Below are 25,702 nucleotides of genomic sequence, written 5' to 3' on the forward strand. Positions count from 1 at the left end.
GATGTCCACAATACAGAAGCTATTTCTCTGTGCATCACCCTCAATGCTGAAGATTTCATTTGAGATTGACTTTACACAGGGATCCACTCTGGAGATGCACAAGGCTTTCATGCTGTGTTTATGCCAAGTTTATGCCAGCACATCCCTACTTTATGAGGTGTGTTAGTTCAGGTGTGTCAGGTTACATGATTCACCTTCTCCCAATAAGCTCTCATCATGGAAGGATGTTTAATGCAGAGGGGGTGAAATGCTGGTCCTACTGACTTCAGTAGATTCAGGGTTTAATTTCCAAGAGTCCAGATTTTTAACAAAGAAACTGTATATAGAACTCTTCCCCTGGGAAAACTGAACATAGGTTTGGTTTTAGCAGCCTTCATTTCAGCAGGCATGGAAAAAACATTTAAGACTCATACCATTGTCTCTAGAGCCAATCTGTTCACAGCTGAATGCTGATATGAACTGGCTGTTTGCCCAGCCTTTTTAAGCATTCTTCTATTTTCTATCCAAAATCTGCAAGAATTACAGCAGGAGATACTCATCTAAATATTACTGGAATAATTTTAAAGACATCTTTATAGAGCACAGACCAGACTTTGAACATGTTCAGCCCTTCTCATTAATTTATCAGTCAACCCACTAAGCTACAGATAACTAACCGTAATTGTAACTTAGAAAATTAAGACTTCTCCCCCATACTCAGATTAAATATCTAAATTTTCAGTGGGAAAGATGTCCAGGACTGCTGCCATTATTCCTGCAATGACCTTTGGCTGCTACCTGTTGACAATTTCTACCTGTGAGGCTTTGGACATAAACTTGTAGCCACTTGGTTTGTGCTCCTGTCCTTAAAGTTTTTATTGATCTTCATGTTATGGGGGAAAGAAAACCAGTCTTCCTTTCCAACATGCACAGACAGACAAGAAGACCTGGTTTACTGTAGCACAGTGGCCAGGAGAGAAGGAAAAGGGTGAAAAAAAGCTAAGCTGCCCCAAGACTACTATCAGATCATGTGGCACTGCAGTTCACTAGTCCTGTGTCTGCCTGCTTTTTTTCTCCTGCTACAGAAACACACAGTATGGGTCTTGTTCATCAGTGAAGAGTCAAACACAGTGAGGAAAATCTTGCAAAACAAACATTTTTCTAATTTCTTTGGAGGGCTACTTTCAATGCAAAATTATTTCAGTATTGTTTTTGATTTAGGTGGCAAGTTCCTTTTAACAAGGAGAGTGGCACCAGCAAATGGATCATTTTATTTCTCATTCTCTCCTTCAGCTACCTTGACTTTCCTTACTCCAGATTAAGAAAAGAGCTGCCAGTCCTTTCCAACAGGTATGTCAGAGATGGCCAGGGCACCTCCACCATGCCAGCTGCTGGGAAAGAAGTGATGAGACTGAGAATGATGGATACCTTGTTGCTCTCTGAGAACTGAATTTATACAACTGACTTGTCTTTCCCTCATGCCTTAACACCAACTAGAACCATCTCCAGCTCAAGGAAATCCCAGTAAATGCTAGCTCTGCATGGGCAGCCTGACACATGAAGATTCTCTCACAATACATAATAATAATTCCTCAGTCTCTGAAGCAGAATATATTTGAGAGGTTCAGAAGATATCTCAGCACTTGTAAAATGCACTATTTACAGGTGTGGGCATAGATAGCCATCTCTGAGCTCTGCCAGGGAAGATGACATTCAGCCTTATGGTCACTGTCACAGAGAAATGGAGGAACCAGTAAGAAGCAGCATGGTTCAACAAGGAAATGAACCCTTAGCCAAGCTCCTGGCATGGCACAAAAAATTAATAGAAAGACAACAGCAGCTTTGCACCACTTTAGCAGCAGCTGAACTACCGTCCTGCACCTTTCCATTGCCAGAAAGGAAGAAAGAAACCTTCATGTTAAGCACTTTCATGTTAAGCACTCAAAAGTAGCCTGTCAGGCCATATACCCAGCTAATGCTTATCTTTTCCTCTGTATTAGGAATACATGGCAACATTAACACTAAAACCACACTAGCAGTACTAAATCTTTGTGAGGTCAGCCTTAGTCAAATAAATGGTTCTTCTGCTAAAGAAGGCAGGAAAAACACAGTGTAAGCTATTATTTCCTAAGCCTATAGATCTTCTGGGATGTATATCCTTCTGTATTTTGTTAGCTAGTCTCTCTCCTAAGTAACACAGGGCCCTAACATTTTCCAAAAACTGTTTAAAAAAGTTAGGTCACCAGGAAGCAGTATCTCAACATGTGATTTAGTTATTCAATTGCCTGGAAAATACAGAAAAAAAACCTGTCAGTATCAAGAATTTACCAGAAAAAATAATCTGAAATAGGCTTATTAGAGAGTTTTTGCACAGAAGTATTGCAAGATATCTGTAACCAGTGAGTCCGGATGACTCAGAAATATATAGTTCAGAGATGTAGACAAGAACACCTTAATTTTCTAGATTCCTACTGCCATCTGCTTGCCAGTGCCTTAAGTTACCATGCACACTGCAAAACTAAATGCTGCATGCTCCCAATTCTGATCATAGTAAAGTCCCTCAAAAAGTTTGACTGAAGCTACTGAAAAATTAACCCACAGGGATTTGAAGTGCAAAAGTTACTCTGTACTACCTCTGTGTACTGATAATACCCACTCCACCTGTGAAAAGGAATGTAAAATCCCGCAGCTTAAATAACAGAAGCTACCACAGAATATGAATTTCAGTTTCACCTTGGGGCTAAACCCTATCACTGTCTGTTCCTTTCACACACATTTCCCCTTTAGAGTTAAAATCTTAACAGATTATAGATCCTCTCTCCTGACTAATCTATTTATCTGTCAGCAAAGTAAGACAGATGAGGTCAATCATTTACTTGTATTGACTCACTTTCCTGGCAAAAATGGAGCAGATCACCCCTTGGTGAACAGCACCTAGCATCTGATGAATTAGAAATGGAACCAGAAAGATTTTTGCATAAAAAGCAGCATGCACTTAGCCTGACAAACTTCCTGCAGTGAATGGATTTTCTATCTGTACACGTGCACAGAGCATGAAGTCCCTTGTCAGGCCCCACCTGTGTTTGCAAAGGCCAGTCAAAAAGGGTTTCAGCTGGTCATTGACCTCTGGTTTTTGATCAGTGGCTTCAATTCAGCTATGCTTATTTCTATGTTTCAAATTTGGCCTCCTCTCCACACTGCTCTAGAAGGCTGAGGGAGACTGCTAAACTGCTCCAGGTCTAATGTCTGTTTCATGCATTTTCATGTATGGCAAGTAAAATACAAATATTTACAAAGCAACATCTATAAATCTATACACCAGCACATCCAGGAATAACATTTAGATGTTTGTTTAAACAACATAAATGGTGTTGAAACATGTAAAGACACAGAGGTCCCTGTTAGAGGCTCATTCCAGACAAGCACAGGCAGATGCAGCCCATGCCCAGCACACACAATTACACACAGATGCCACGTGCACTCCTTCCAGTACAACAATTTTGCAGCCCACTTTTCCCCAATCTCCCCTTAATGCCCTCCTTAACAAAGCCCTTCACACCTCCCTCTGCTCCCACAAAGCCAGCAAAATTAACCCCTAGGAGTGTTGTACAAACCTTTGTTGGTAACTTCCCAAGAAACTTCAAAGAGCAACAAATCCTCCACTGGTAGCTCTTCATCCTCCCACTGAGGAAGCCCATTAAGAGAGGTCATGGATAGTGATCTAGCCAGGGGCATTATCTTCAGCCCTTGAATGCTCACCACCGACCACAGCAGTCAGCAAATGTCCAGTTAACGTGGCAAGTTCTCCGCAGTTCTGGTTAGAGCAGTCTGCTGGCGTTCTGTGCTCCAAGAAGAAAATTATTCAGATAGCTGGGAGCTAATGAGTTTAAACTGTCTGACCACCTGCATTAAATTGGCTCAATGAAATCCTCAGGGCTTGAGAAGCAGCTGCTGGTAAAGGTAAGAATCTAAGACTGACCTGAGAAAGGTCTTGACTGGTTTAGGGCCAGGATTCTTTCTTCTCTTAGAGAGAGATAAAAATTGGGTTTGAGGTCCTCAGCCACAACTCTCACTACCTGCCACCTCAGGGACAACTGAAACTCAGCAGTTGTAAATTCAGTACTGCCCTGAGCAAACTCCAAAGGAGGACTCTTTTGATTCACCACCTATCTGAGTCCAGCCTCTAAGTCCTCCCCTCAAGCTACACCCTCCCATTTACAGCCGAGGACTTTCTCTAGCTGGTGGCCACTTACCAGCTGGGTTAGTAGACTCATTCTCCATGAATGTCTTAGATTAATTGCCAAGTTAAATGCTGTTACCAATTCTTGCTCAGTTCATTGGTCTTAGCTTACCTCATACCCTTCTACAATTAATGCCATCTGTGTTCCCAGGGCTCTACACAAGCTGTTGGCTTCATTCTGCTCTTGAGCAGCCCAGAGAGCTCTTATAAACAGAACTACAAAGATTCTATCCCTACTTTGGCACATAGTTTGGATGTTCTTGCAGTTCTGGTCCCTGATTTTCTGCCTGACTTCTCTTTTTCTATGCCAATCCTCTTTTCAGGCCTCTGGTCCCATGTCCCCTGCCCAGGGAAACCAGTGAGTCATAAACTGGGGAATAGTATGTCCGTCTTGCCCCAGCATGGAGCTGGGATGCCACAGGCAGTGTACACACAGCTGCAGAGATGTTGGTCCTAACTCACAACCTGAGAACCTCAAAGCTCCACAGAGGAGCTGCATGGTTAGAAGATGCTTATGTGCTTAATGTGTCTGGTTGATAAACCAATGCTTCTGGGATGGCTGTGTAAGTTGAGTCCGTTTCTAAGCTTAGAGCACAACTTAAGTTCAGCAGTGAGCAAATCTCCAGGTAAAATCCAGGGCATCTCTGGCACTATGGAGAACAACACTGCATCAGCAGTCAGGAGCTACATAGTAGCATGGAGGAAAAGGATCTGAGCTAACTGAAGACCCTGTAAGTGCTGAAGGCCAGGTTGGGCAGGGCTTTGAGCAATCTGGTCTAGCTGGAGGTGTCTTTACCCATGCAGAGTAGGGCTGGAAATAGATGATCTTTAAGGTCCCTTCCAACCAAACCATTCTGAGTCTATAAAAAAGCCAAGTCCAAGGCAAGTGGTTTGGAAGACATGCAGTCCATCTGCACAGAAGCCTCTTAGCCTACCTTAATGGCTAACTATCCTCCAGGAGAGACAGTCACTTGCTCTGTCACTTACACTTCCCATTATTTTTGGACCTGCTGTGCCTTTTACTACTTGGGAGTAGGTAGGAAGATATATTATCCTATAGGTTAAAAATCCTGTCACCTAAAATAAAAAACAGTAGTATTCTAAGTCTCACTTCTTTTCTGAACCATCAGATCTGACCGAGTCACATTTTCCCTGGCAACCCTGAGGACAGGGCTAGCAGCCACCCGTCCCGCAAAGCCCATCTCAGTTGACGAGCCGGGAAGATAAAACAAAGCAGCCCGAAAACCCCTCCTACTCAGAGGGGGTTTCATCACCCCTGCCTCAACGGGCACATTGCGAAACCGGGAATTTTTTTAAGGAGACGGCAGGTCCGACAACCTCACGGGCAGCCCCATCACCAGACCGGGCCCCCCCTCTGCCGCTCCGCCTTTGTGCCACCAGGGGAGGCCGCCGAGCGCCTCCCGTGCCAGGCCGCACCTCCCCCGCCTCCCCTGGTGCCCTGGCGGCACGGCTAGTGAGGTGTCCGGGGAGAGGCCCTGCGGTTGTTGGTGGTGGTCCATGTAGAACCTCATTCAAGGTGCTGAAGTCAAACTGCCCTCACCAAGTGCCTCACCAGGGATAACAGAATCATCCAGGTTGGGAAGGACCTCTGAGATCATCAAGTCCAACCCTTTATCCACTACCACTGTGGTTCCCAGACCATGGCATTGAGTGCCACATTCAGTCTCTTTTCATAAAAACCTCCAGGGATGGAGAATCCACCACCTCTCTGGGCAGTCCATTCCAATGCCCGATCACCCTCTCTGGAAAGATTTTTTTCCTAATATCCAACCTAAACCTCCCCTGACAGAGCTGAAGTCCATGCCCTCTTGTCTTACTGGTAGCTTCTTGGGAGAAGAGACCGACTTCCCCCTGGCTACACCCTCCTTTCAGGGAGTTGTAGAGAGTGATGAGGTTTCCCCTGAGCCTCTTCTCCAGACTAACAGTGTTGATAACAAGCAAACCTCTAATACTGATGCCAGCTAAACAGTGGCACTGGCTCACTAATGTACCACTTTCCCTAACCATCAAAAGCCTAAAAAAATATACAAACACTTCTAGCACAATCAATTGAAGCTGTAATAATAATAATTTTGTCAGGTCCTTATATAGTCTGTGGTTCTCAGATTCTTGGGTGTCACATTTTTCCAGCTTCTGTAGTAAGAGGATACTTGGTTTACTTTTTATATTTGAGAACAGACGATGTAGCATGTTAAACCTTGGGAATGGGTTTGAAAGAATTGTTAGATACCACAAGATAATTTCACAAGCACTGGTAACACCATCATTGGGTGGACCTGGGCAACTCATGTAACTCGTCTGTTGGGGGTTGTAGATAATATTCACGGGTCTTTTTAAGTGTTTCTGATCTGATAAAAAATGCTCCATAACCCTATAAATATTAGTGCTCCTTCATATTCTGAGTACTGCTCACTTTATCCAATCTACATTTCTTAAAGAAGCCTTTTTTCACACAGTGACATCCCAGATTCCTGCTTTTTTGTTATTAGTGGGGGAAAAGCATTTGAAAGATTAGATCCAACAGCCAGTATAAAAACTTTTATCCCTGAAAATGTTCTTAGTTGCTAGAGAACAAAGAACTTATTCATTACATTTATGGCCTGCCAGGTTGAAGTGTGGGAGCTCTGTGATGCACATGGAGGTGTCCATGTCTACTGTCATAAAGGAGGTAATGCCTAAAGCTGTGCACTTACAGCAAAATGAGCTCTCTGGGAGAAAAGCTATATTCTGACATTAAAAACAGAAGGGCAGCCACTCACTGTCCTCCATGTGAAGTGCAAGTGGTGAGAGGGACACTCTGCTAACACCAGAATGTGTCATTTTTGTCACAGAGACAGGGAAAGGTTGTGACTATAATTGTATGTTCCTTTTCAGCAAAACAGAGGGCAACAGCTGAAGTGGGAAGATGGAAAGCTAGCCAAAATAGTGGGTTTTAAATTACAGCATTGATTAAAATATTTTCCAGAAATCCAGAAACCTGTAAAACTAGCTGTGAGTCTGGCCTGTCCATGTTCCCATGTTGCTTATATCACCAAAGTATATAAATGCCCTCTGGTAATGCATTATTCAGTGTGAGTCAATTATACCTGACAACATTTGTTATCCCATCAAAGTTTTTTTCAGCCCAAGGAAGCAAAATACAAGGAAGCAAAATAATGTCACTTGCAAAGGTACTGAGCAACAAGAAGGCTGAGTCTGCAAGGTCTTTGAAGAGATCATACAAATCATACAAAATGTGTACTGTTAACCCAAATTTCCTACAGTTCTCTGGAAGCAGCAATGCCAGGACAATGCTATGCATTCTCCTCTACATAAAGCTCTTTTTTAAACTGTTACCTGCCAGGATGTTATCTTCTCTGCACACTTTGATCTAACACCCTCTGCTTTGGTAGAGCCAAGTTTTCTGCAAACACTAACTCAGCGCATCACCCCAGGAAGTGAGTCATGGATATTGTCTTCACACCACAGTCTCTCCAGAAGAACCACTTCAGACAGTTTTTTCTGATGGAAAATCGACTTCAGCCTCCCCAGCTGCAAACCAGAAAAGTGCATGTTAGGGGAAGAAAGGCTCTGAACGTGTGGGAGTTCATAATGACACAAATGTCTAGGTCTGGCTTGCTCTGAACATAACTGCATTTGCAAGCTTTGCCTGCTTAACTGTAAGGAGAAGAAAAAGAAAAAACAAAAGAAGAAAGGCATAGATGTGAAAAATGCTCATAAACACTGAATCCAATTTTAAAGGAGGAAACTACGATGGTTTGTAGCAATTACTGATAAAACACACCGCACTTTCGAAATTCAGCAGCAGGTGGCTCTGGTGATACACACGAGTTCTCCTGCGTCTGTTGCTTTGTTTCGCCAAAAATCTCCTTTATCTCTCTCACTAAATCCTAGTTTATAACAATCCTTAGCTTTATAAAGCCTGTGGAAAGAGAATTACAACACCATTAGCAAAATGAGGGAATCTCCACCTATAAGAAAAGCCGGTGCCTCAGGCTGAGAAACGCAGGGATGGCAGGAAAAGAAGAGCAAAGACAGGAACCTCAGTAAAATGAGCTCTGAGCACTCTGCAGTGTGGGCTGCCAAGGCCAGAGTAACCCTTATGAAGAAACTTAAAAGAACTTCAAGGCTAAGCTTTATCTTGTACCCCTAAAAATAATATCCACTCTTTTCTAAAGGGACACATTGCAGACATTTGTTTGCTGAGGATGCTGTTGACTTAAAAAAAAAAAGCAGTAGGATTTTTTCCCACTTCAGGTTTTTATTCCCATCTTTCTTTTCCCCTTCTGAACTTCATTGTGGTATTTCCTGTATCAGTTACCTAACTTTTAAAGGTGTTCCTTTGATCTCCATGTGATATGTGTCACTTTGACTCCATTGAAAGGCCCCTCCCTAGAAGTATTACAGAAAAAAAAACCCTCAGATTTTTACTTAAGTGGGAAAAATATCCAGAATTTTAAGGTAGGAAATTTCTATTTTCTGTGGTTTAGTTTTGTGTTATACAACCACAGTAAAATGTCAGCCACACTTGTTTTTAACTTTCTAAAGACAAAGGGTAAACTCTTAAGCCAGTGTTTAGTAAACCTCATTATCTAATATACCTCTAGCAAATCTAGTAAACCTCACTATAAATCCCAAAGTGGTAAAAAAATTGGAATAAACTGCCTAAGTGATGTGTCTAGAGTGTTCCTGAGCATCCTCCTCCTTTTCTAAAGGGGCTTTGTGATGCCAACCAGCAGCCCACCAGCTGCCAAGCTGTCATGTAGTCTGAAACCCAGTGGGAGAACTGGATTATGATGGACACACTTTCCCTGATATATAATACTTAAGAAATGTCAGAGTGTACAGGTATGGGTAAGATAACTTGAAATATTGAGGGTCTTTACTGTTGAAGCACAGTCAAATTTGTTGTAAAAGTGTCTGGGAAAAACCTCTGTGAGCTTTACATACAGGTCCTGGTAGCTGATAAAAACAGGACACGTGTGGAGGACACATCTGTTTGCTCAACTACCTACTTCTCTTTCTCTAGTTGAGACATAGCTATAATTTTGCTCCATTCAATATGCAAAGTAAATTGCTTACTCAAGGGAAATCTAGAAAAATCTGTTGATGGGGATGTATACCCCCTTGCCAGTTAGTTGATTTTTCAGATATACTGATGGATTGTGTTTATCAACCTGATCTCACTTTCCTAATCTTGTAGGCTAGAAAATAATGTATTATTAAACACTTCAACTTGGTAGAAGACGAGCCTCCAACTCAACCTCAAAACCCTGTTTTCTGGGGCAAATGGTTGTTGAGAAATCCCTGGCTGAGGATACTCCCTAATGGGTACAGACTTCCTTAATTCCACATCCCAAATGTATCAAGGATAATTGTTTATGCTTATACACCACTTAAAGCCACAGAATGATAGACATCAATTTATATCAGCAGTACAAATTATTTTGTATATATATGTTAAAATAATAATAAAAATATCCATGTATTCATGGCATTTGGGCTGCCATGAAAGGAATAATTTAGTTTTAGAGAGAAAACTGCCCGTTCAAAACTGTAATTACTGATGAAAAGTTAATAGCAGTTGTGTGGCATGACAAATAGCTAAACAAATTTTCCTGCCAGCAGAGTACCTATGAAAGTAAAAGGAATTCATGCTTCAAAATAGCAAATGATCCCCTAGAAGTGTTGCTGACCACTCTTTTTGCAATGGCTGGCACCTTCAGGCCTGATCATATGGGCCTCAGCTGCTGGGGAATCAGACCCCATCAGCTAGACTGTTCCTTTTTGCTGCCATTTCCATCTTTACTGACAGGGCTCTCCTGAGCCTCTGGATCTGCTGTGCAAATATCATGAGAAGTGAGGCTGGCTGAGTGGTCAGCTGAGAGTTCCCTGGCATTGTTAGCAGCACACTAGGAAGCTGCTGGAGGACAAAGCTGTGTGCAGGGAAAACAGCTCATTGAGAGAATAGCTCATTTTTCTAGCACATTGGTCATTTAGGGTCACTGCAGAGTTTAGGGAATATCAGGGAGTTGTTCAGAAATGTTCTAGGGCCAGCCCTAATTGCCTGCCTGAATCCAGTTCAGAGCATTCCAGCTGTGAAGAAACGGCCTTCACCCCTGCTTTGTGCAAGTCCAAAAAATGCTCCAAATCTCACACGAGTGGATAATTGTTCCTTCCAGTTAGAAGATGGCTCTACAGTGACTCTGAGATGGGCAACAGGGAGAAGAAGCTATGAAACATTTTCAGTTGTGGGGAGTGATGTGACACAATTAACTTTTCTCAGTAACATCTATGCTTAGTCCCAAAATGGCATTGAAAGAGTGGACTCCATGACACACCAAACAAAAGACTTTAAATAACATTCTGATGCTTACCCAAGTTGTAGGATCCCGCTGAGTGCCCAAGGTACCCTGGCATTCTCTTTTCAAAACCAAATCCAAAAGGATTAACTTGCCCAGGAGAACTGATCCCTGCTTGAAGGCTAACTCTTGTGCTTACCCTCCTGGAGGAAGCAGCAGCAGTCAGAGTGCTCTGCAGAGCTGGGGGAGCCAGCCTCTCAGACCACCTGAAATGGATGTCTCTTGTTTGGTGTGTCATGGAGTCCACTCATGCTCTGATGACCAAGTATCCCTCTGAGGGACCAAACTGTTAAATGCATAAAAGCTATACTACAAATTATATATACAGTTTTCCAGTGTGACTAGAGATTTGGGAATGATCTCATTTTTAAGCCCCCTCATGCCAGGCACATGAAATGATCTCATCACAAAGGATGGAAAGAAATAGAGTCAACATTTTCTGAGAGCTGTCTCCCTTTCTGTATCTCCAGCCAGGCACTAGGTACTGAAAAAATCCCACTAATTACTTGGGAAATAAATGCACAGGCACACACAAACACAATTTCTGAGAAACACCAAGTTTTTCTGTGTGATGTTTGGTATGGCTGTAGCTTGTTAAAGTAAAATACAAGACTAATACACTGTTTTGTCTGTCTTTTCTATCTTACAGTGCCATGGCCCCACCTATAATTCAGACAAATGTACAAAGACAGGAAGACTTTCATGGATACACACGTGCATATGTGCTTTGTATTTGTTTTTCCTGTGGTCAGCACAGTGTTTCTATCATATTCAGCATGGGGATTTGTCAGTGTGTTGGTGCATCTTGTGGTATCCTCTTAACAGCAAGTTGTAATCACAGAAAGACTTAAATCCCATTTGCCTAATATTCTGGAACTTTCTCTTTTTCATAATTACTCTTCCTTTCTGTTATACTAACAGAGATTGTTTGTTTGTGGGTTTTGTGGTGGTTTTTTGGGTTTTTTTTTTTTGATAGAAATGCCAAAAATTTAGGCTAGGAATGAATTCTTAGTACATCTCTTACCTTGTGTGACCTTGGAGGAATTGTTACCAGGGTTGGCAGTTCAGGTTCACAGAGCTTATCTGCATCTCCTCAAGGAGCCAGGGCTGCATCATTTTACTTCTCTGACAGCAAACAAAGGTTTCTATGCTTTGAAAGACTATGCTGCAAACTGAAAGGTGGAGTGCTGAAAGAGGCATTTCCATTCATTCAGCTATGTGAGTATAGTGGGGACTTTCAGGAGAGTAAGGACTTAATAAAAAACAGATTATCCCACGATCAGTATTAAGATTGGAATTTAACATGTTGAAATTTCACTCCGTTCAACACACAACTTCAGCATAAATCCTATTCAGAAGAATATAGGTACTTGGTCTAAGGTGATTGTGATCTTTTTTTCTGTCTGAGAACCACTCTACTGGCTTTGAATGCCCTTGAAGCATGTTGAAAGAGGTGTTTGTTTATTCTTTTATCTTTAAAATAATAATTAAAAAAACAACAAAAAAAATACAGCATTCAGAATCGGCCCGGTATAAAAGTAATTTAAAAATTCTGTTTCCTTCTATTGCCCAACAATTTTAATGGGAAAAACAAACTCAGCAAAATGAACAGCAGGTAAACAAATACTCTTCTAGAATGATCTTCAGTCTAAGAACATCAGAGACTAAACTATTGTTATATATGGGTAGGAAAATGGGTTTGATTTGATTCTCAGCCATGGTAATCATTCCTAATTCCCAGGAGATACTGTGAGAGTTCTCCAGTATCTACTACTGGTGTAGATTACTGAATGAACAGTTTGGAAATCACTGCATTTCTGTCTTCTTGTCTGAAATACAGAATTATCAGCACAGAGAAAACTATCTAAGGCAAAATGTCTTTATTCTTCCCTTTGCATTTTCATTTAACCCATCTCACAAAGCAAGAATTATTAATATTTCTTTCAAGAAATCAATGCTGGTAGGAATCCACCTTCATGTTATTTTTTGTTAATCTCATATATTGAATGTGTAAACACATCTAAATAATGTCAAAGGAGACTGTAAGGGAGAAAATATTAACTCAAAAATCTTATGCTGCATTGCCACTGCCTGGGCCAGACTTTGCGTTGTTGCTTCTGTTTGCAGGTGAATTATTCATTTCAGACACTGAGCAAATCCAGCTCTCCAGAGTCTGATCTCTCCAATAGACCAATCTAAGTTAATTATTTGCACAACTCCTTTGCTGACGCAAAACAGTAACTAACATAGCAATGGTATTTTAGGAATGGTTTATAAAATTGTAGCATAGCACAATGACTGGTGTGGATTTTAGGAAGACCCTGACTACTGTAATCTCTGAAAAGCTTTGACAGTTTTGACTTAAGGCTGGATTCACAGATATGCAGTGGAGAACAACTGATCATAGAAGAAAGAAAAGCCCCACATTAGGCATTGAGACAATGAGGCTACAGCATTGTGTCATTCTGGACACAATATAAGGATCTGACTCTTAAGTGTTTTGGGGCTCCTGATCATGCTGACACCAGTGAGAGTTCAGCATCTACATTCCACTGGGAATTTATGGCTTAAGTGTTCTGATCTATACCTGTAAATTGAGAAAAATGGCTTTTTTTTTTTTTTTTCCATCAGAAGGCTGACATGAAGTGCATAAACACAATGATAACAGGAACTCTGTGGGCAATTTAAACACAAGTCTCTTACATAGTTTTAAGTTAGCTAGTATGAAAGTCATTTAAGCATTACTATTGTACCAAAACACACATATAAAACATTTCCATAGCTTTTACACCATCATGTTCTTTTGAACAGAATTTCACTCTTCAAACCTGCCTTTGATTCCCTGCCTCATTTTTATTGACTACTAAAAAAAAGCAGCTGATCTGACACCACATCTGAGCTCAGAACAAGCCCAGCTCTTGCTTGGGTACTGGCTGACGACCACTGACAGCACTGTTGTTTTACTAAGCTTGCCCACATTTGCTATGCAGACTGACAATTAAAGCAAAGGATACTACTTATTTCTCCCAGAGTTCTAGATGCACAGGTGGAAAACTCAAGCTCTCTGCCCTTCACATACATTTCTTTGTAAATTTTTGATACCAAACCAGCAGTAATAGCATATACCTGGCACTAAGCATAACTCAGAGGACTGCATTCCAGTCAGCTGGCACAACCATACCAGTAGTACCCATCTCACCTCTGTTGCCTGTCAATATCTGCCTGTCTCTTGACTGACATTCGCAGAGTAGCAAGACTGGCTTTCTGTTCTCTAGACGGTACCTCTACACCCTGCAAATCCAAGGGGATCTAGGTCTTTACAGCAATGAAAATAACATTACTGGTCTTACCTTATGTTAGCAGAGCAAGTTGTCCTCACCACTTTCTGAAGTGTTCTGCTGTGCTGCTCCTTACTGGCTGTACCACTCTGTCCAGCAGCACCACAGTGGTTTCTGTTAGACCATGGGGTGACAGAGGGACCTCTTGATACATAGGAATGTGGTCAAAACCTATATTGTCTTTCATGGGATAAAATGAGAACAAAGTTCATCTATCAATGTACTGTACAAACAAAGCATATAAAAGATAGACATGAGTCTATTATATTCAGAAAACAACACCACACTTATCTTTTAGAGATAAAATACTATGGCAAAAAGTTATTAAGGAATTTATATAGATGATATAAACTATATTATGGATAGACTCCCAAGTGACAGAAAGTGATAGGCTGGTGTTGCACAAGCATAGATAAGGAAGCTATTCCATAGCCATGTGACTGCACTGAAAGTAGGATACAAGATTATGTGACTCCTACTAAAAATAATTGCAATAAAATTACAGTACTTGCATCAGAGCCTGTTTATAAAATCTCAAAATCCACTAGCCTAAGATACTTATTTCCACCTAAAATTCTGAACTAATCCCTCAAAGCAAAGCCACTTCAGTGTCGTTTAAATTTCTTAAATTTTCCTTCATTATCTCATCTCCTCAAAAGTAGAGATTAGTGCAGGGAGCCTGCTGATTTGCAGAGTACTTATCAGGCAAACCAATATTTGTTCCTCGTTCCTTCTGTTCCCTGCTTCATATGTATCTGGTCACCCTTTTTTTATAACAGACCCCTTTTTTTGTAGCAGAGGTGAGCATTAGCTCTCTGCTTGCTTAATATCTAGGCACAGAATTTGTCCTGTTCTTCAATCTATGATCACTAACAGAACACCAGGCTCTGGGGACTCAGCAGGGGTTGCAGGAGCAGCTGCCAGACACAAGGTGACAGTAGCTTCCCAGCTCAGTACTGTTTACCACATTCCTTCCAGGGTGTCCCAGCCTTCTGTGGGCCACAGAACAAGGTATGACCCTACCCTTAACTGGGTGAGGAGTGCACACTCATACTATCAAGGACCCCTTGACTGTAAAGACCCCTTTAAAATTAAAGATTCGCTATCAGAAGGGAAAAGAGCCCACTCTGTGTCCTCTAAGACAACTGATGCCTCTTCATACACATCAGTCAAGAATCCCACTAGATGTCCCACAAAATTGTTTTTAAATACATCATTAAGTGAGATCTACATAGGAACAAAGCCAGGAAGGAACTGAGGGAGATAACCATCTATATGTGCTCAGGTGGAAATTGCTAATGGATGTGTCCTTCAAACAGGAACAGTTTATGCCATTCACCTCATGACAGCTGATATGAACTGTTCTTAACATGATCTGTCCAGGTACTCTATCTAGGGAATGCCTTCCACTAAGATGTTCCCAGCAAGTTCTGAAAGCATAAACTGCTACAAAAACTAAGCTATTCACTTGTGAAAGTGTTTTAGTCCACTACTGAGATTGTTTTAATGAAGCTAGGAAAGGCCTTTAAATTGTTCTAATTTAGTCTCAGACACTTGTATCTGAAATTTGGTACAAGGTAAGATGGCTTTCCATACTCTTTGTCCCCTGGACATTAGGGTGAGCACATCTCTGTGTGTCAAGGAAGTACTAGCTATGGCTAGTATCTCTATAAATCTGAAGTTTTTTCTTAATCAGTCATGATTTTTTGTTTTATAGTTCTTTCCCTCCAACCCCCTAGTGTATAAGGACCTATGAAACTATCATGCTGAAATTTTAAAGATCAAATTTGCTGTATACCATGGGACTTCGGTTCAACTTAAAAAAACTTGGATTTTGGAAATCAAATAAAGAATCTTGTTTGTTCTGAACATTATGAAAACTAGACACCAATAACAGGCAAATAATTAAATCTAGGAAAGAAGGATCTGCAGGACCATTTTTCTAGGCCAATGGCATAAAAAGTGTTGTATTTTTTGGCAGGTCACCCAGAGGCAAATCCCCACTCAATTTCCTCTACTCCTCAGTAAAAAGCAGAAATTACTATGTCAGAAACAAGTCTGGGAATGTACAATACTAAGACAGCATTCAAACTGAAACTGAACAATGCAGAAAAGGATTCCAGTAAGGTTGTATTGGTGAAATCCCTCCACAGGTGATTACTACATTGTTTCTAACTTTTAAAAAGGACGTGCATCTACAGTTCCATAGTCTGGTAAACATTAGAGGAAAATGTTAACGTTAGGAGCCAGTTTAAATATTGAAAATAAGTCAGTAGGACAACAAAACATGCCTGAAAGTTGCTTTATTTGTTCATAAGGTCTGTGCGTTACAGCAAGCATAAGTTTAGCTACTGTGGACAAAACTCAGTCTGGAAGAGCATTAAATGTTAATCATAGAGATGAATAGTGAGTAGAGCCCACATTTGCACACAACACACTTTTTCTATTGCTGGAATCTAACATTCCCAAGTTACAGATCTTTGAGATCTTTCTGAATGTTCCACAATGTATCCGCGCTCTTCTTCAGCTGAGCCACCTCCTCATCCTTCAGCTTTTGGTTGATGACACTTGTCAATCCAGTGGCACTTAGGACAGCAGGAAGGCTCAAGAAGACATCATTCTCAACACCATACATGCCCTGCCACAAACAAGAGATCACTCAGACACAGATCCATCACCCCAGATATGCTTTTAGTTTATATATAGCAGGAAGCCTTCTGAGAGCAGAGCTCATCATCATGCAGCCTGCAGAAAATTCTATTTCCAGTCATAACTGGAAACTAAACTAAACTAAAAAGTGCAAAGCTGTTTTAGACCACCAAGTGATTGGCAATAGCAAGATGGTTTATTTCAAAAAGCTCACCTCAAACCTTCATATATGTGCAGCATGTAGCTGATAAAATTCCAAGACAGTATTATAGCAGGTTTTTGTCTGACCACAGAGGGAGCTGTAAGTTCAGCCTGCTCTGAGTCCATGCTGCACCTGAGGTTATATACAGCTGGTACAGACCAGATGCTTCCAGTTAACACCAGGTATAAAAGGACACAGCTCTCTTCCCTGGCACCTTTGCTAGGCAGGGGATCATTAAATTGCAGCTGGGCCTCCATTAAGTTTCCCATTTTTGCATTGCAGCTTCCTTCTAACAAAGCTGCATGCCACACATGGCTAACTTTACCCAAGGACAGCACAACATCGGGTAGATCACAGAGAACTTTGCTCCAGCTCCATGAGGCAGGGAGGCAAAGATACCAAAAATATCAAAACATGCAACAGTAAATGCCCATTTTAAATTCAAATCAGTACTTTACAAGCTTCCTTTTTTCAGCACCTTATTAATTGACACTATTTAGCTTTTCCATAAAGAAAAAAAAAAAAAGAAAAAGAAGAGCAACAAACTACCCAGCACTGCTTACCTTTACCAGTGTTGAGACTGAATGAATACGGCACAAGTTCTTCAGCATGGTCTCACAGATCTCAGCAACACTAAGGCCAATAGCCCAGTTTGTGTATCCCTTAAGTCTGATTACCTCGTAGGCACTAAGGAAATAGAGATACAGTTGCATTAAAATGACTTCAAGACACTGTGTGAATGCCAAGTCCGAAGTCATTAAAAATTAATGTTTCCCATTTAAAAAATCTTAAAACTCCTGTGATACACATAAGTTTTGAAATCAAGACATTAAAGCAAAAATTATGTATTTCAGCATTACAGGATATAGTATAAGGCTGCCATTATCCCATAGGTATACAGAAGGGACCCTATTGTGCTCATAAGATTATCTGAAAAGGTAAATAGCTTCTATCTATGAGTTCTTAAGCAGCTCAGACACCTACAACTGAACAAGTTCTCTATCCAAATCAGTGGCAGTCATTCTTGAGTGCATTTGGAATAGGTAACATAAGTCAGCTGGTTTTTTAACCAACATCTGCATATACTTTATACCAGCATAGTCCTTATTTCACAATTGAGACAAGTGATTTAGCCACATGTATAATTACCTCTAGATATATTTTCCTAAATCAATGAACAAGTTCCCCCAAATAAACTCCAATGATCTGCTTACAGAAGATGCTACCTTTTCTTAGTATTATACCCTTTAAGAAGCTACTTGAGAGAGAACAACACAGAGCAGAATGCAGAGGCTGTGACAAGGAAGCAGCCTGACTATTTTCAGCATCATATGCATCACCTTATTCCTCAAGTCACTGTACCTTTCAACTACTTGCTTGTGGATATCCTTCCAGTTCTCACTGTCTTTGTCAGTTCCCAGGGCAGGATTCAGCTCCTGGAGACTAACACCTGCCACATTAACTCCACTCCAAACAGGCACTGTAACAGAGAGGAGACATAAGGTTCAACAGCATTTTTCCTGTCTATGATAACTAGAAACAAAGTAGTAGCCAGAAGTAGAATAACAAATTTGAGGCAGATTTTAAGTTTCATTTATCTACAGTTAGAGAACTCTGGGGGTCAAATAGAGACTATTTTAGTACTGGTATTTCAACAAGTCAGTTACAACTCATGAACAACTTTAGTCCCTTGAAGGTGCAGACAGCTACTTTGGATGTCAAACCTCAAATTCTACCAGAAAAATCAGATCCTAGCTGTGGAGTTTTTTCTAATTTTTTTTTTCTTTTAATTGCACGTCTCCCTTCATATCAGAATCTTACAGGCAGACTCCTTCTCCATTCCTGTGAAATAAGTAGGAAATTTCTAGGTTACTTCAAAAAAAAGCTGTAACACTGAAGGAAGATGAGCTCCACATAAGCTCAGACAAGCTCTGCTTTCATTACAACCTAGGGCTGGCTTCAGTAAATACTGTTGTTCAGACACTGTACTTTGATCAAACGCAACAAGACATTGAAAAGGTGGCTCCCTTAGAAATACACAGCAGTAAAATATAAAGCAGTACCAATATGTTCTGCTGTGTCATTTCAGACTTCAAATATATGAAGTGAATCAAGATAAATAAGCTGCTTTGATTTTACATGGTTTTAAACCATCTTCTCCATGATTTTTATAAAGGAAAATACAAAAAAGGTAACATATAATTTTGTTAGCCTGAATCTGGATTGCCAGCTTTTTCTATTACTTGCTTCAAGCTCTGCCATTGATGTAATAAGAACCAATACTGCCTTCAGAGGAGAACTGTGCTACAGGGCTATGTTACAATACTCCAAAAACTAAGGAATAAACAGAAGCAGTTAAGCTGTAGCCTTTAGAACTCAACTTTGGCTAACAAAATTGGTCTTTTCATTTTAGAGTTTAATCATACAGCCACAATCACTTTTTTAGTAAGAGTGTAGCTAGGTTTCCCAGGCTTGTCCCAACTCTTATCTTCATTAAACATACAGTGAAGTATAACATTTGAGCTCAGCTGCACATGTTCTTTCACAACTTTGTTACACCCCTTAGGCCTCAGCCTCTAAACACAATGGTTATTCTCAAGGAGGTCAGAACTGCTCCTTACCACTGGAATCACCGTGTTCTCCCAAGATCCAGCCATGGCAGCTGCTTGGGTGGAGCCCAAGTCTCTCAGCAATTAGATAGCGGAATCTGGCTGTGTCTAGATTGCAGCCACTTCCAATCACACGGTGCTTTGGCAGGCCACTCAGCTTCCATGTGACATAGGTTAATATATCCACTGAAGAGAAAAACATGCACAGTAAATTAAACCACTCACATACACCAAGAATGCTTCAATTACTTTACTGCAAGTAGTAGGGCAATAAGGAGGACAGTTGTGCCCCCTGGTTGAAGTATTTTAGGTCTGAGGGCCTGGGGGATTAAAATAAATATGATGACTGCTTGAAATTTAGGATCCATGGAGCTACTATTCAAAGAAGGTCTTTGGAGATTAGTACCCTACCAGCTAGGGACATGTTTTTTCACAGCTAAATCCCTAGGATATCTGAAATTAGGACTGAACTTATGCAGCTAACAAATTCAAGCAATTTCTTGAATTGATGTTATCTCCACTTCATGACCACAATATGAGGAAAAGTAATTTACAATCAAATATGGTTCACATTTTCATAATCTGTTTTTAGTTTGTAACTACTTCAGTTTAATTTCTTAAACAAATTTTTGCATTAAGCAGTTTCTACATTTTTTACCTCTAGTGTGAGAAGCCAGATAAGCAACATGTTTTAAGCGTGTGTGTATCTAATAATACAATTTTAGGAAAAGAAACCTAGTTTGGGCCAGACAGGTGGGTATTAAGGAGAGAAAAACTAACCCATAGCTCAAAGCAAACAGGCTGCAGTTATGACCCAAAAACTCTCAAAAGCCAGCCAGTTTTCAGAAGGGAACATATGTGCATATGGATCAGAAATACAATTTGCTCTACTCAGACACCAAAAGCATGTCATCTCAGTACAGTTCACACTTTGCTGATACAAACTGCATGCTGACCAGGCATGGCTATCCTACAGTTTCAGCTGGAGCAGTTCCTGTAAATTACAGTAATCTGTAGAGACTACACAGAACCCTCCTATCAAACAGCTACAATTGCTCGGGACAGTCTTGTCTTCCAGGTACCAACACATGCACCCAGGCTTTTTGAGCACAGCTTTTTCATCTCATTGTTTGCCTGCAGTAAGTTTTCCCACTCAGGACAGGCTGCAGACAGTGCTCTGAGTCCAGACAGAAGCAGGGAAGTTAAACAGGGAAGGACATGAACATCACACACCAACACACATGCAGTGAGCATCCTTGATGCACCAGCACCCCTGAAGTCCCTTCTAATGGGCTCACAGTTAAACTTCCACTATGCAAGGCTGGTGGACAAAACTCCACCTTTTTTGAGAAAAAGCATGATACACATTGCTTTTTCAGAATTGTTTTTAGTTCTCCTCCTGGAGCTACTCTGCCAGAAAGGTCTATAATTTGATGTCAGCCTTGGTAACACAAGCACAATTTTATCTTTGACTCAGTTCAATTTTTAAGTGTTTAAAATTGCCCTAAGTTACTGTACTTGTACAGCAGCCACTTGCTCAGTAGACTACTATTTACTAGTACCAATTGTAGACCAGCTAATTACTCAGCTACCAGCTGAGATGCTACCTTAACATACACTGTTTTGACTCTGCCAAGTTATCCTTAAGAGCAGTGTCACTTCATTGCCAGGGCTTTGTAGTAATGGCTCCACTCAAATGTTGAATCAAACACAGACAGTCCTACAGAGGCACCCTGCAAAGCCTGTCAGGATGTCTACAGTCAGCTTTAGCCACCCAAGTCTTGAAGCTGTCTCAATTTAATTAGATGCTTGCAAATGAGCATGCAAGTATCTATAAATCGGTTAGAACCAAGTCTTTTGTAATCTAACTGAACTGTGTAGTACAGTTGGCCTTTCCTTCATCATAGGCTTCAGCATGCAAATTCTTTTTCCTAAAAATATAGCCAAGTCTCTAGGGCAAGTTCTTCATCCTGAAATAAGGCCATATCCAGACACAAAAAGAGTCAATTCATAAACATTTACAAGTAAAACAGACGTTTCCCTTAGAGATAAAAATATTAAACTGCTTAAGCTGAAGCATTTAAAGAACTCAAGTATTACTAGGAGGAATACCTTTAAAATACAGACACCGTGGGAAGTTGTACTTTCTGATGCTCTGTATTCACACTATTTGTATTCTGCTATTAGCAGCTACATGGCAGACGTCCCCACAAAGCTATTAACTTCCCATATCCAATTTGTATTTAAGACTGATAAAAACAAAACACTAGTTCTCTGACAAACAATTTTTAAGTGTTCTAGGAAAAGATGACCTTACCTGGGTTGGAAACCACCAGGATGGTGCAGTTGGGGCTGTATTTCATGATCTGAGGGATGATGAATTTGAAGACATTCACATTCCTTTGGACCAGGTTGAGACGACTCTCACCCTCTTGCTGACGAACTCCTGCAGTTACTACCACAATCTTGGAGTTGGCTGTGACAGCATAGTCTATAGAAGAGCATGGGGGAGAAAGTACAGAATGTGTTAAAACAGAGCTGTCACTAATTTCAATAGCATTGTGTTCATACAGATAGTATGGGGGGCTTCTCAACTGTGCATACATTCAAACCCAAAAGGTATCAGTATTAAATCCAGCACTATCTTCTACATTGTCACAATATATATTAGTATGTGGATCTTGAGATTGAGGCCTTGATTGTACTCTCATTTCTACTATCTAAATAACAATACTATTTCTTCTACAAAGAGGTTCTAGAGTTTCATTAAAATAATTTTTGCTCAACAAGGCCAAAACTGTAAAGTGGCCATTAGCAATGTAAGCAAAATCTTAGATTAAGAACCACCACCATTGTTATGGCAGTCATACAAACTCTCCCCACATCACACACTTTAACTTCTGAACAGCAAATCCTTAAGAGTTCTTGAGGATTATACAACTACTTTTCCACAGTTAAGTAAATTCACAGAATATCAGTAGTAAAAAAGTAACTGAGGTTCACCTTTGTCTGCTACAATCTTGTGAGTGTGAAGGAACAAGCTCCCATGCTGCAGATCCATCATTTCTCCTTTCAGTTTGTCTTCCAAAACATCAACCAGAGCCAGCTCATCACAAAGACCCTGATAAGAACAAAATTCAAAGTCAATGAAGCAGTGAAATTGCATTTTAAAGTTACCCTTAAGTTGAGCTGTGTTCTATTTTGAAGTAACAAATCACACATCTGAAAATATCTATTCTCCAAAGGTAAAGCAGCAGAAAAGCACTATCTTAGTGTTTCGGTTTGTCTCAGTAAAAAAGTCAGAGGCTTCTACAACACAGGTTCATAAAACTCATTCAGACTTCCCTAAAAAAAGATATTTGTGGGGAGTCTGTGTGCACAGCCTATGTAGTGCACAGCCATGAAGTAGTCAGGCACTTCATGATTTACCTTAGGATAAAAGCTGCATCTAAAATTCTCTCTTATAACATTCCTTCAATCAATGAAAAAATATCCTTAACTGAAGTCCCTGGTGTTAAACTAAGTGTAAGCAGAATTCAAAAAAATGTGTGCACATGTGTGATTAAATACAGATTTTTATACACACAGTCTAATACTAGGGGACTTTCAGTCTAGACCTTGAAAACAGCATTCAAGACTCAGCAGCTTCAATGGGCCAGGTGTCACTGAAACAGAAGGGATGTGGAATAATGCCAATGACTAATTTCATGAATTTGCATCATTGTTGCCTAGAGAATAATTCAGCTCATTGTTACCACACACTGGAATCAAGTCTACACAATCACAAAATGCTGCTTAAACTACTCTCATTGAACAGAACTGACTCGTGACTGCAGTCATTTCAAAAACAGTATGGCAACATCAGTTACATTTCTAACTCCAAGTAACTAAAAATAACCAAGTGGGAGTTTTAGTGTCATTCAAATTAATAGTAAATACAACTCCAGTAAACTGAAATCGGTATTACTGCACTGTTTAACTTTATAAAATCCAAAGCCACCTAAAACAGCTGCATCTAAATATTAAAGTATAGAAAAATCCAGTTTAAAAATATGCTGTAGTTTAACAAAAAGTCATCTGGGGAGCCAATCATCTTGCACAACTCACAGCCACATCTAATTCAGTGACAAGAATCAGATGGGCTTGTTGTAAAAATGGTTTACACTGCAGCAGTATAAGCAATAACAGATAAAAGTCAGCATAACCTTGAATTCCAGCCCTCTGGTTTTGTTTTCTGAAAACTAGCCAAGATATCTCTGGAAACAAAGTCTCCTAAGCAGTAAGGGCTTGACAGAAACAAAGAAGCCTGTTCTAGGGAACTGCAGTGTTTTCAATTGTTACAATATATATACGCGTTAAAGAGTAAAAAGCAAACACTCATATTTCTAACTCCTCTCCCATTTTTCACACGGATTGCTACTCTTTTTGCATTCTTTGCCCAGCAGAGCTCTACCACCCGGTGAACTCCAGCTTTGTTTTGGAAGAATAAGGACATTTAAAAGAGAAAGGGAGTCTGGCAGGGGCTTTGGAGCCACTGCTCACCACGTTTTCCCAGCAGCCTGCAAAATAACTATCTAATGAGAGATTTATTGCTGAGCACAGAGGGAGAGGTGAGAGAACAAAGAGAAACTGAATGGGGAGGTCAGCCTTGCATGAAGGGTGTAGGTCACTGCTTGCTTACACGGGCTGCCAATGATTCATTCCTGTACCAAGCTACCAAACTCCCCATCACTCGGCTAAGACGAAAGAGGCGGCGCAGAAGATTGCAGCAGCGGGAGCTCCCGCACCGCCCCGTCCTTGGGCCGTACCTTTCCAAGGACGCTGATAGCACAGGCCATCCCAACCTGTCCGACCCCCACGACCGTGATCTTGTTGTTCGGGACTGTGGGTCCCGCGCCAACGGTGGTCATCAGCTTTTCCTTGAGAGTAGCCATGGTGTTCTCCAGGGAGAGAGAAAAAAGAAAAAAAAGTCTGAGTCAAAGCAAGCCACCGGGAAACCGAAACCCAGGCTCCGAACCGAAGCGGTCACCTGGCGCAGACGGGAACTTCGCCGATGGAAGCGCTAAAGAGCGTCTTATATAAGAAGCAGCAGTGCCCCGGCAAACCGAGGCTGGTTTATCCGCCCACCCGTGCCTCCTTGGCCGCAGGACTCTGGCTCCCATCCCTCCTGGCATTCGCTAGTGCCCTGCGAAAGGCTGGAAGGCCACAGGGACTCTTTTAGCAGCACAATACCCTTCTGTTCGCAGAGCTTCCACAGCCTCCCCAAGCAGAAAGCAGAAACAGCTCCCGCCTTAAGGGCTCCTTGGCACTCACCTCCCCTCAGGGCGCACATCAGGGCTGCGGGGCTGGTAACAGACCCACGAACCAGGCTGTGAGCAATGAGCCCGCTGGGATTTCCCCGGATCGTTTCCATTCAGCCCCAAGGCTGCCTGCCTACAACCCATCCCGTGTCTCCGACCGTCCCTTTCCGCACATGCTTCCGTACAGCCCCCACGCCGCCAGGCGCAGGCCAGCGGAGGGCCGGCACACGAGGTCACACAGCGGGCTTCTGCTGACGGCCCGGAGCCGAGCCAGGAGCCGTCATCCCACCCAGACGCTCAGCCTGTCTCCGGTCACCGGCAACCCACCCTACCGCCACCCTAGCCCCCCGGTCCCAGGCACCATCCTCCCGCTACGCAGGGATGCTCGGACCGAGCCGCCCGAAGAAGGGAAGGCTGAGCGAATCCTCCAGCATCCCGGAGAGGGGAAACTCCGCTCGCTTCGCTCTCCCCGTACCCACCAGCAATGCTCAGATCGGTGAGAGGCGAGAGAAGCACGACCGCAGCACTCGGGGGCTCGGGCAATGAGGGCTCCGCAGCGGAAGGGGCGGGTCCGGCGGGCCGGCCTGAGCCGCCCCCCGCCGCGCCCCCCGGGGCGTTCCCCGGTGCCATTGGGGAGGCGGTGGCCGCCGCGCTCAATCCCCGCAAAGGACCGAGGCTCAAGGGTGGTGCCGCCCCGCCTCCCCCTCTGTCTCCCCCCCCTGCCCTTCCCCGCTCACCCCTCCCCGTCGCCGGGACGAGGGGGCTGGGGGGTGTGGGTTACTCAGTGTGGCTGCGAGGGGGCTTCAGGGCCGCCCCCCGGGGATGGGAAACGCTGGCTCGACCCTTTTTTTCTGCTGACGGCGGGAGGGTGCCCAGGAGGGTGAAGCGGTGGTGTCAGCAACCGGGGCGGGCTGAGCCGGCGGGGTGGGCTGAGCCGGCAGTCGTGCAGCTTTGGCTGGGCCGGGCCGGGCCAGGGCGGCTGCAGTGGGTCAGTGCTGTGAC

At 42.1% G+C, this 25,702-nt stretch overlaps 2 protein-coding genes across 4 annotated transcripts in view; both read right to left on the minus strand.

Annotated features, from left to right (window-relative positions):
- GYS2 (glycogen synthase 2) overlaps nucleotides 1-4,115 on the minus strand; it is a 37,339-nt gene extending 33,224 nt beyond the window's left edge. Inside the window, exons 1-2 of one of the 3 annotated variants that reach the window (XM_030459168.1) lie at nucleotides 3,959-4,115; nucleotides 3,594-3,818 (exon numbers count right to left, since the gene is read on the minus strand). In XM_030459168.1, coding sequence (XP_030315028.1) covers nucleotides 3,594-3,714 — 121 coding nt within the window. In that variant the 5' untranslated portion in view covers nucleotides 3,715-3,818; nucleotides 3,959-4,115. Of the gene's footprint in view, nucleotides 1-3,593 lie in introns of all 3 variants that reach the window. The other 2 variants (XM_008490215.2, XM_030459176.1) reach the window with 2 other exon arrangements.
- Nucleotides 4,116-16,228: 12,113 nt separating this feature from the next.
- LDHB (lactate dehydrogenase B) lies at nucleotides 16,229-25,301 on the minus strand. The gene is made up of 8 exons (XM_030469347.1): nucleotides 25,180-25,301; nucleotides 24,209-24,340; nucleotides 22,404-22,521; nucleotides 21,718-21,891; nucleotides 19,413-19,586; nucleotides 18,154-18,271; nucleotides 17,355-17,478; nucleotides 16,229-16,578 (listed from the first exon to the last, which is right to left on the minus strand). Exons 2-8 carry the CDS (start codon nucleotides 24,332-24,334, stop codon nucleotides 16,411-16,413), a joined length of 1,002 nt encoding a protein of 333 aa, XP_030325207.1. The 5' UTR covers nucleotides 24,335-24,340; nucleotides 25,180-25,301; the 3' UTR covers nucleotides 16,229-16,410.
- Between the last annotated feature and the right edge of the window lie 401 nt (nucleotides 25,302-25,702).

The sequence above is a fragment of the Calypte anna genome, chromosome 1 (genome assembly GCF_003957555.1).
Source record: "Calypte anna isolate BGI_N300 chromosome 1, bCalAnn1_v1.p, whole genome shotgun sequence".
NCBI lineage: Eukaryota > Metazoa > Chordata > Aves > Apodiformes > Trochilidae > Calypte > Calypte anna.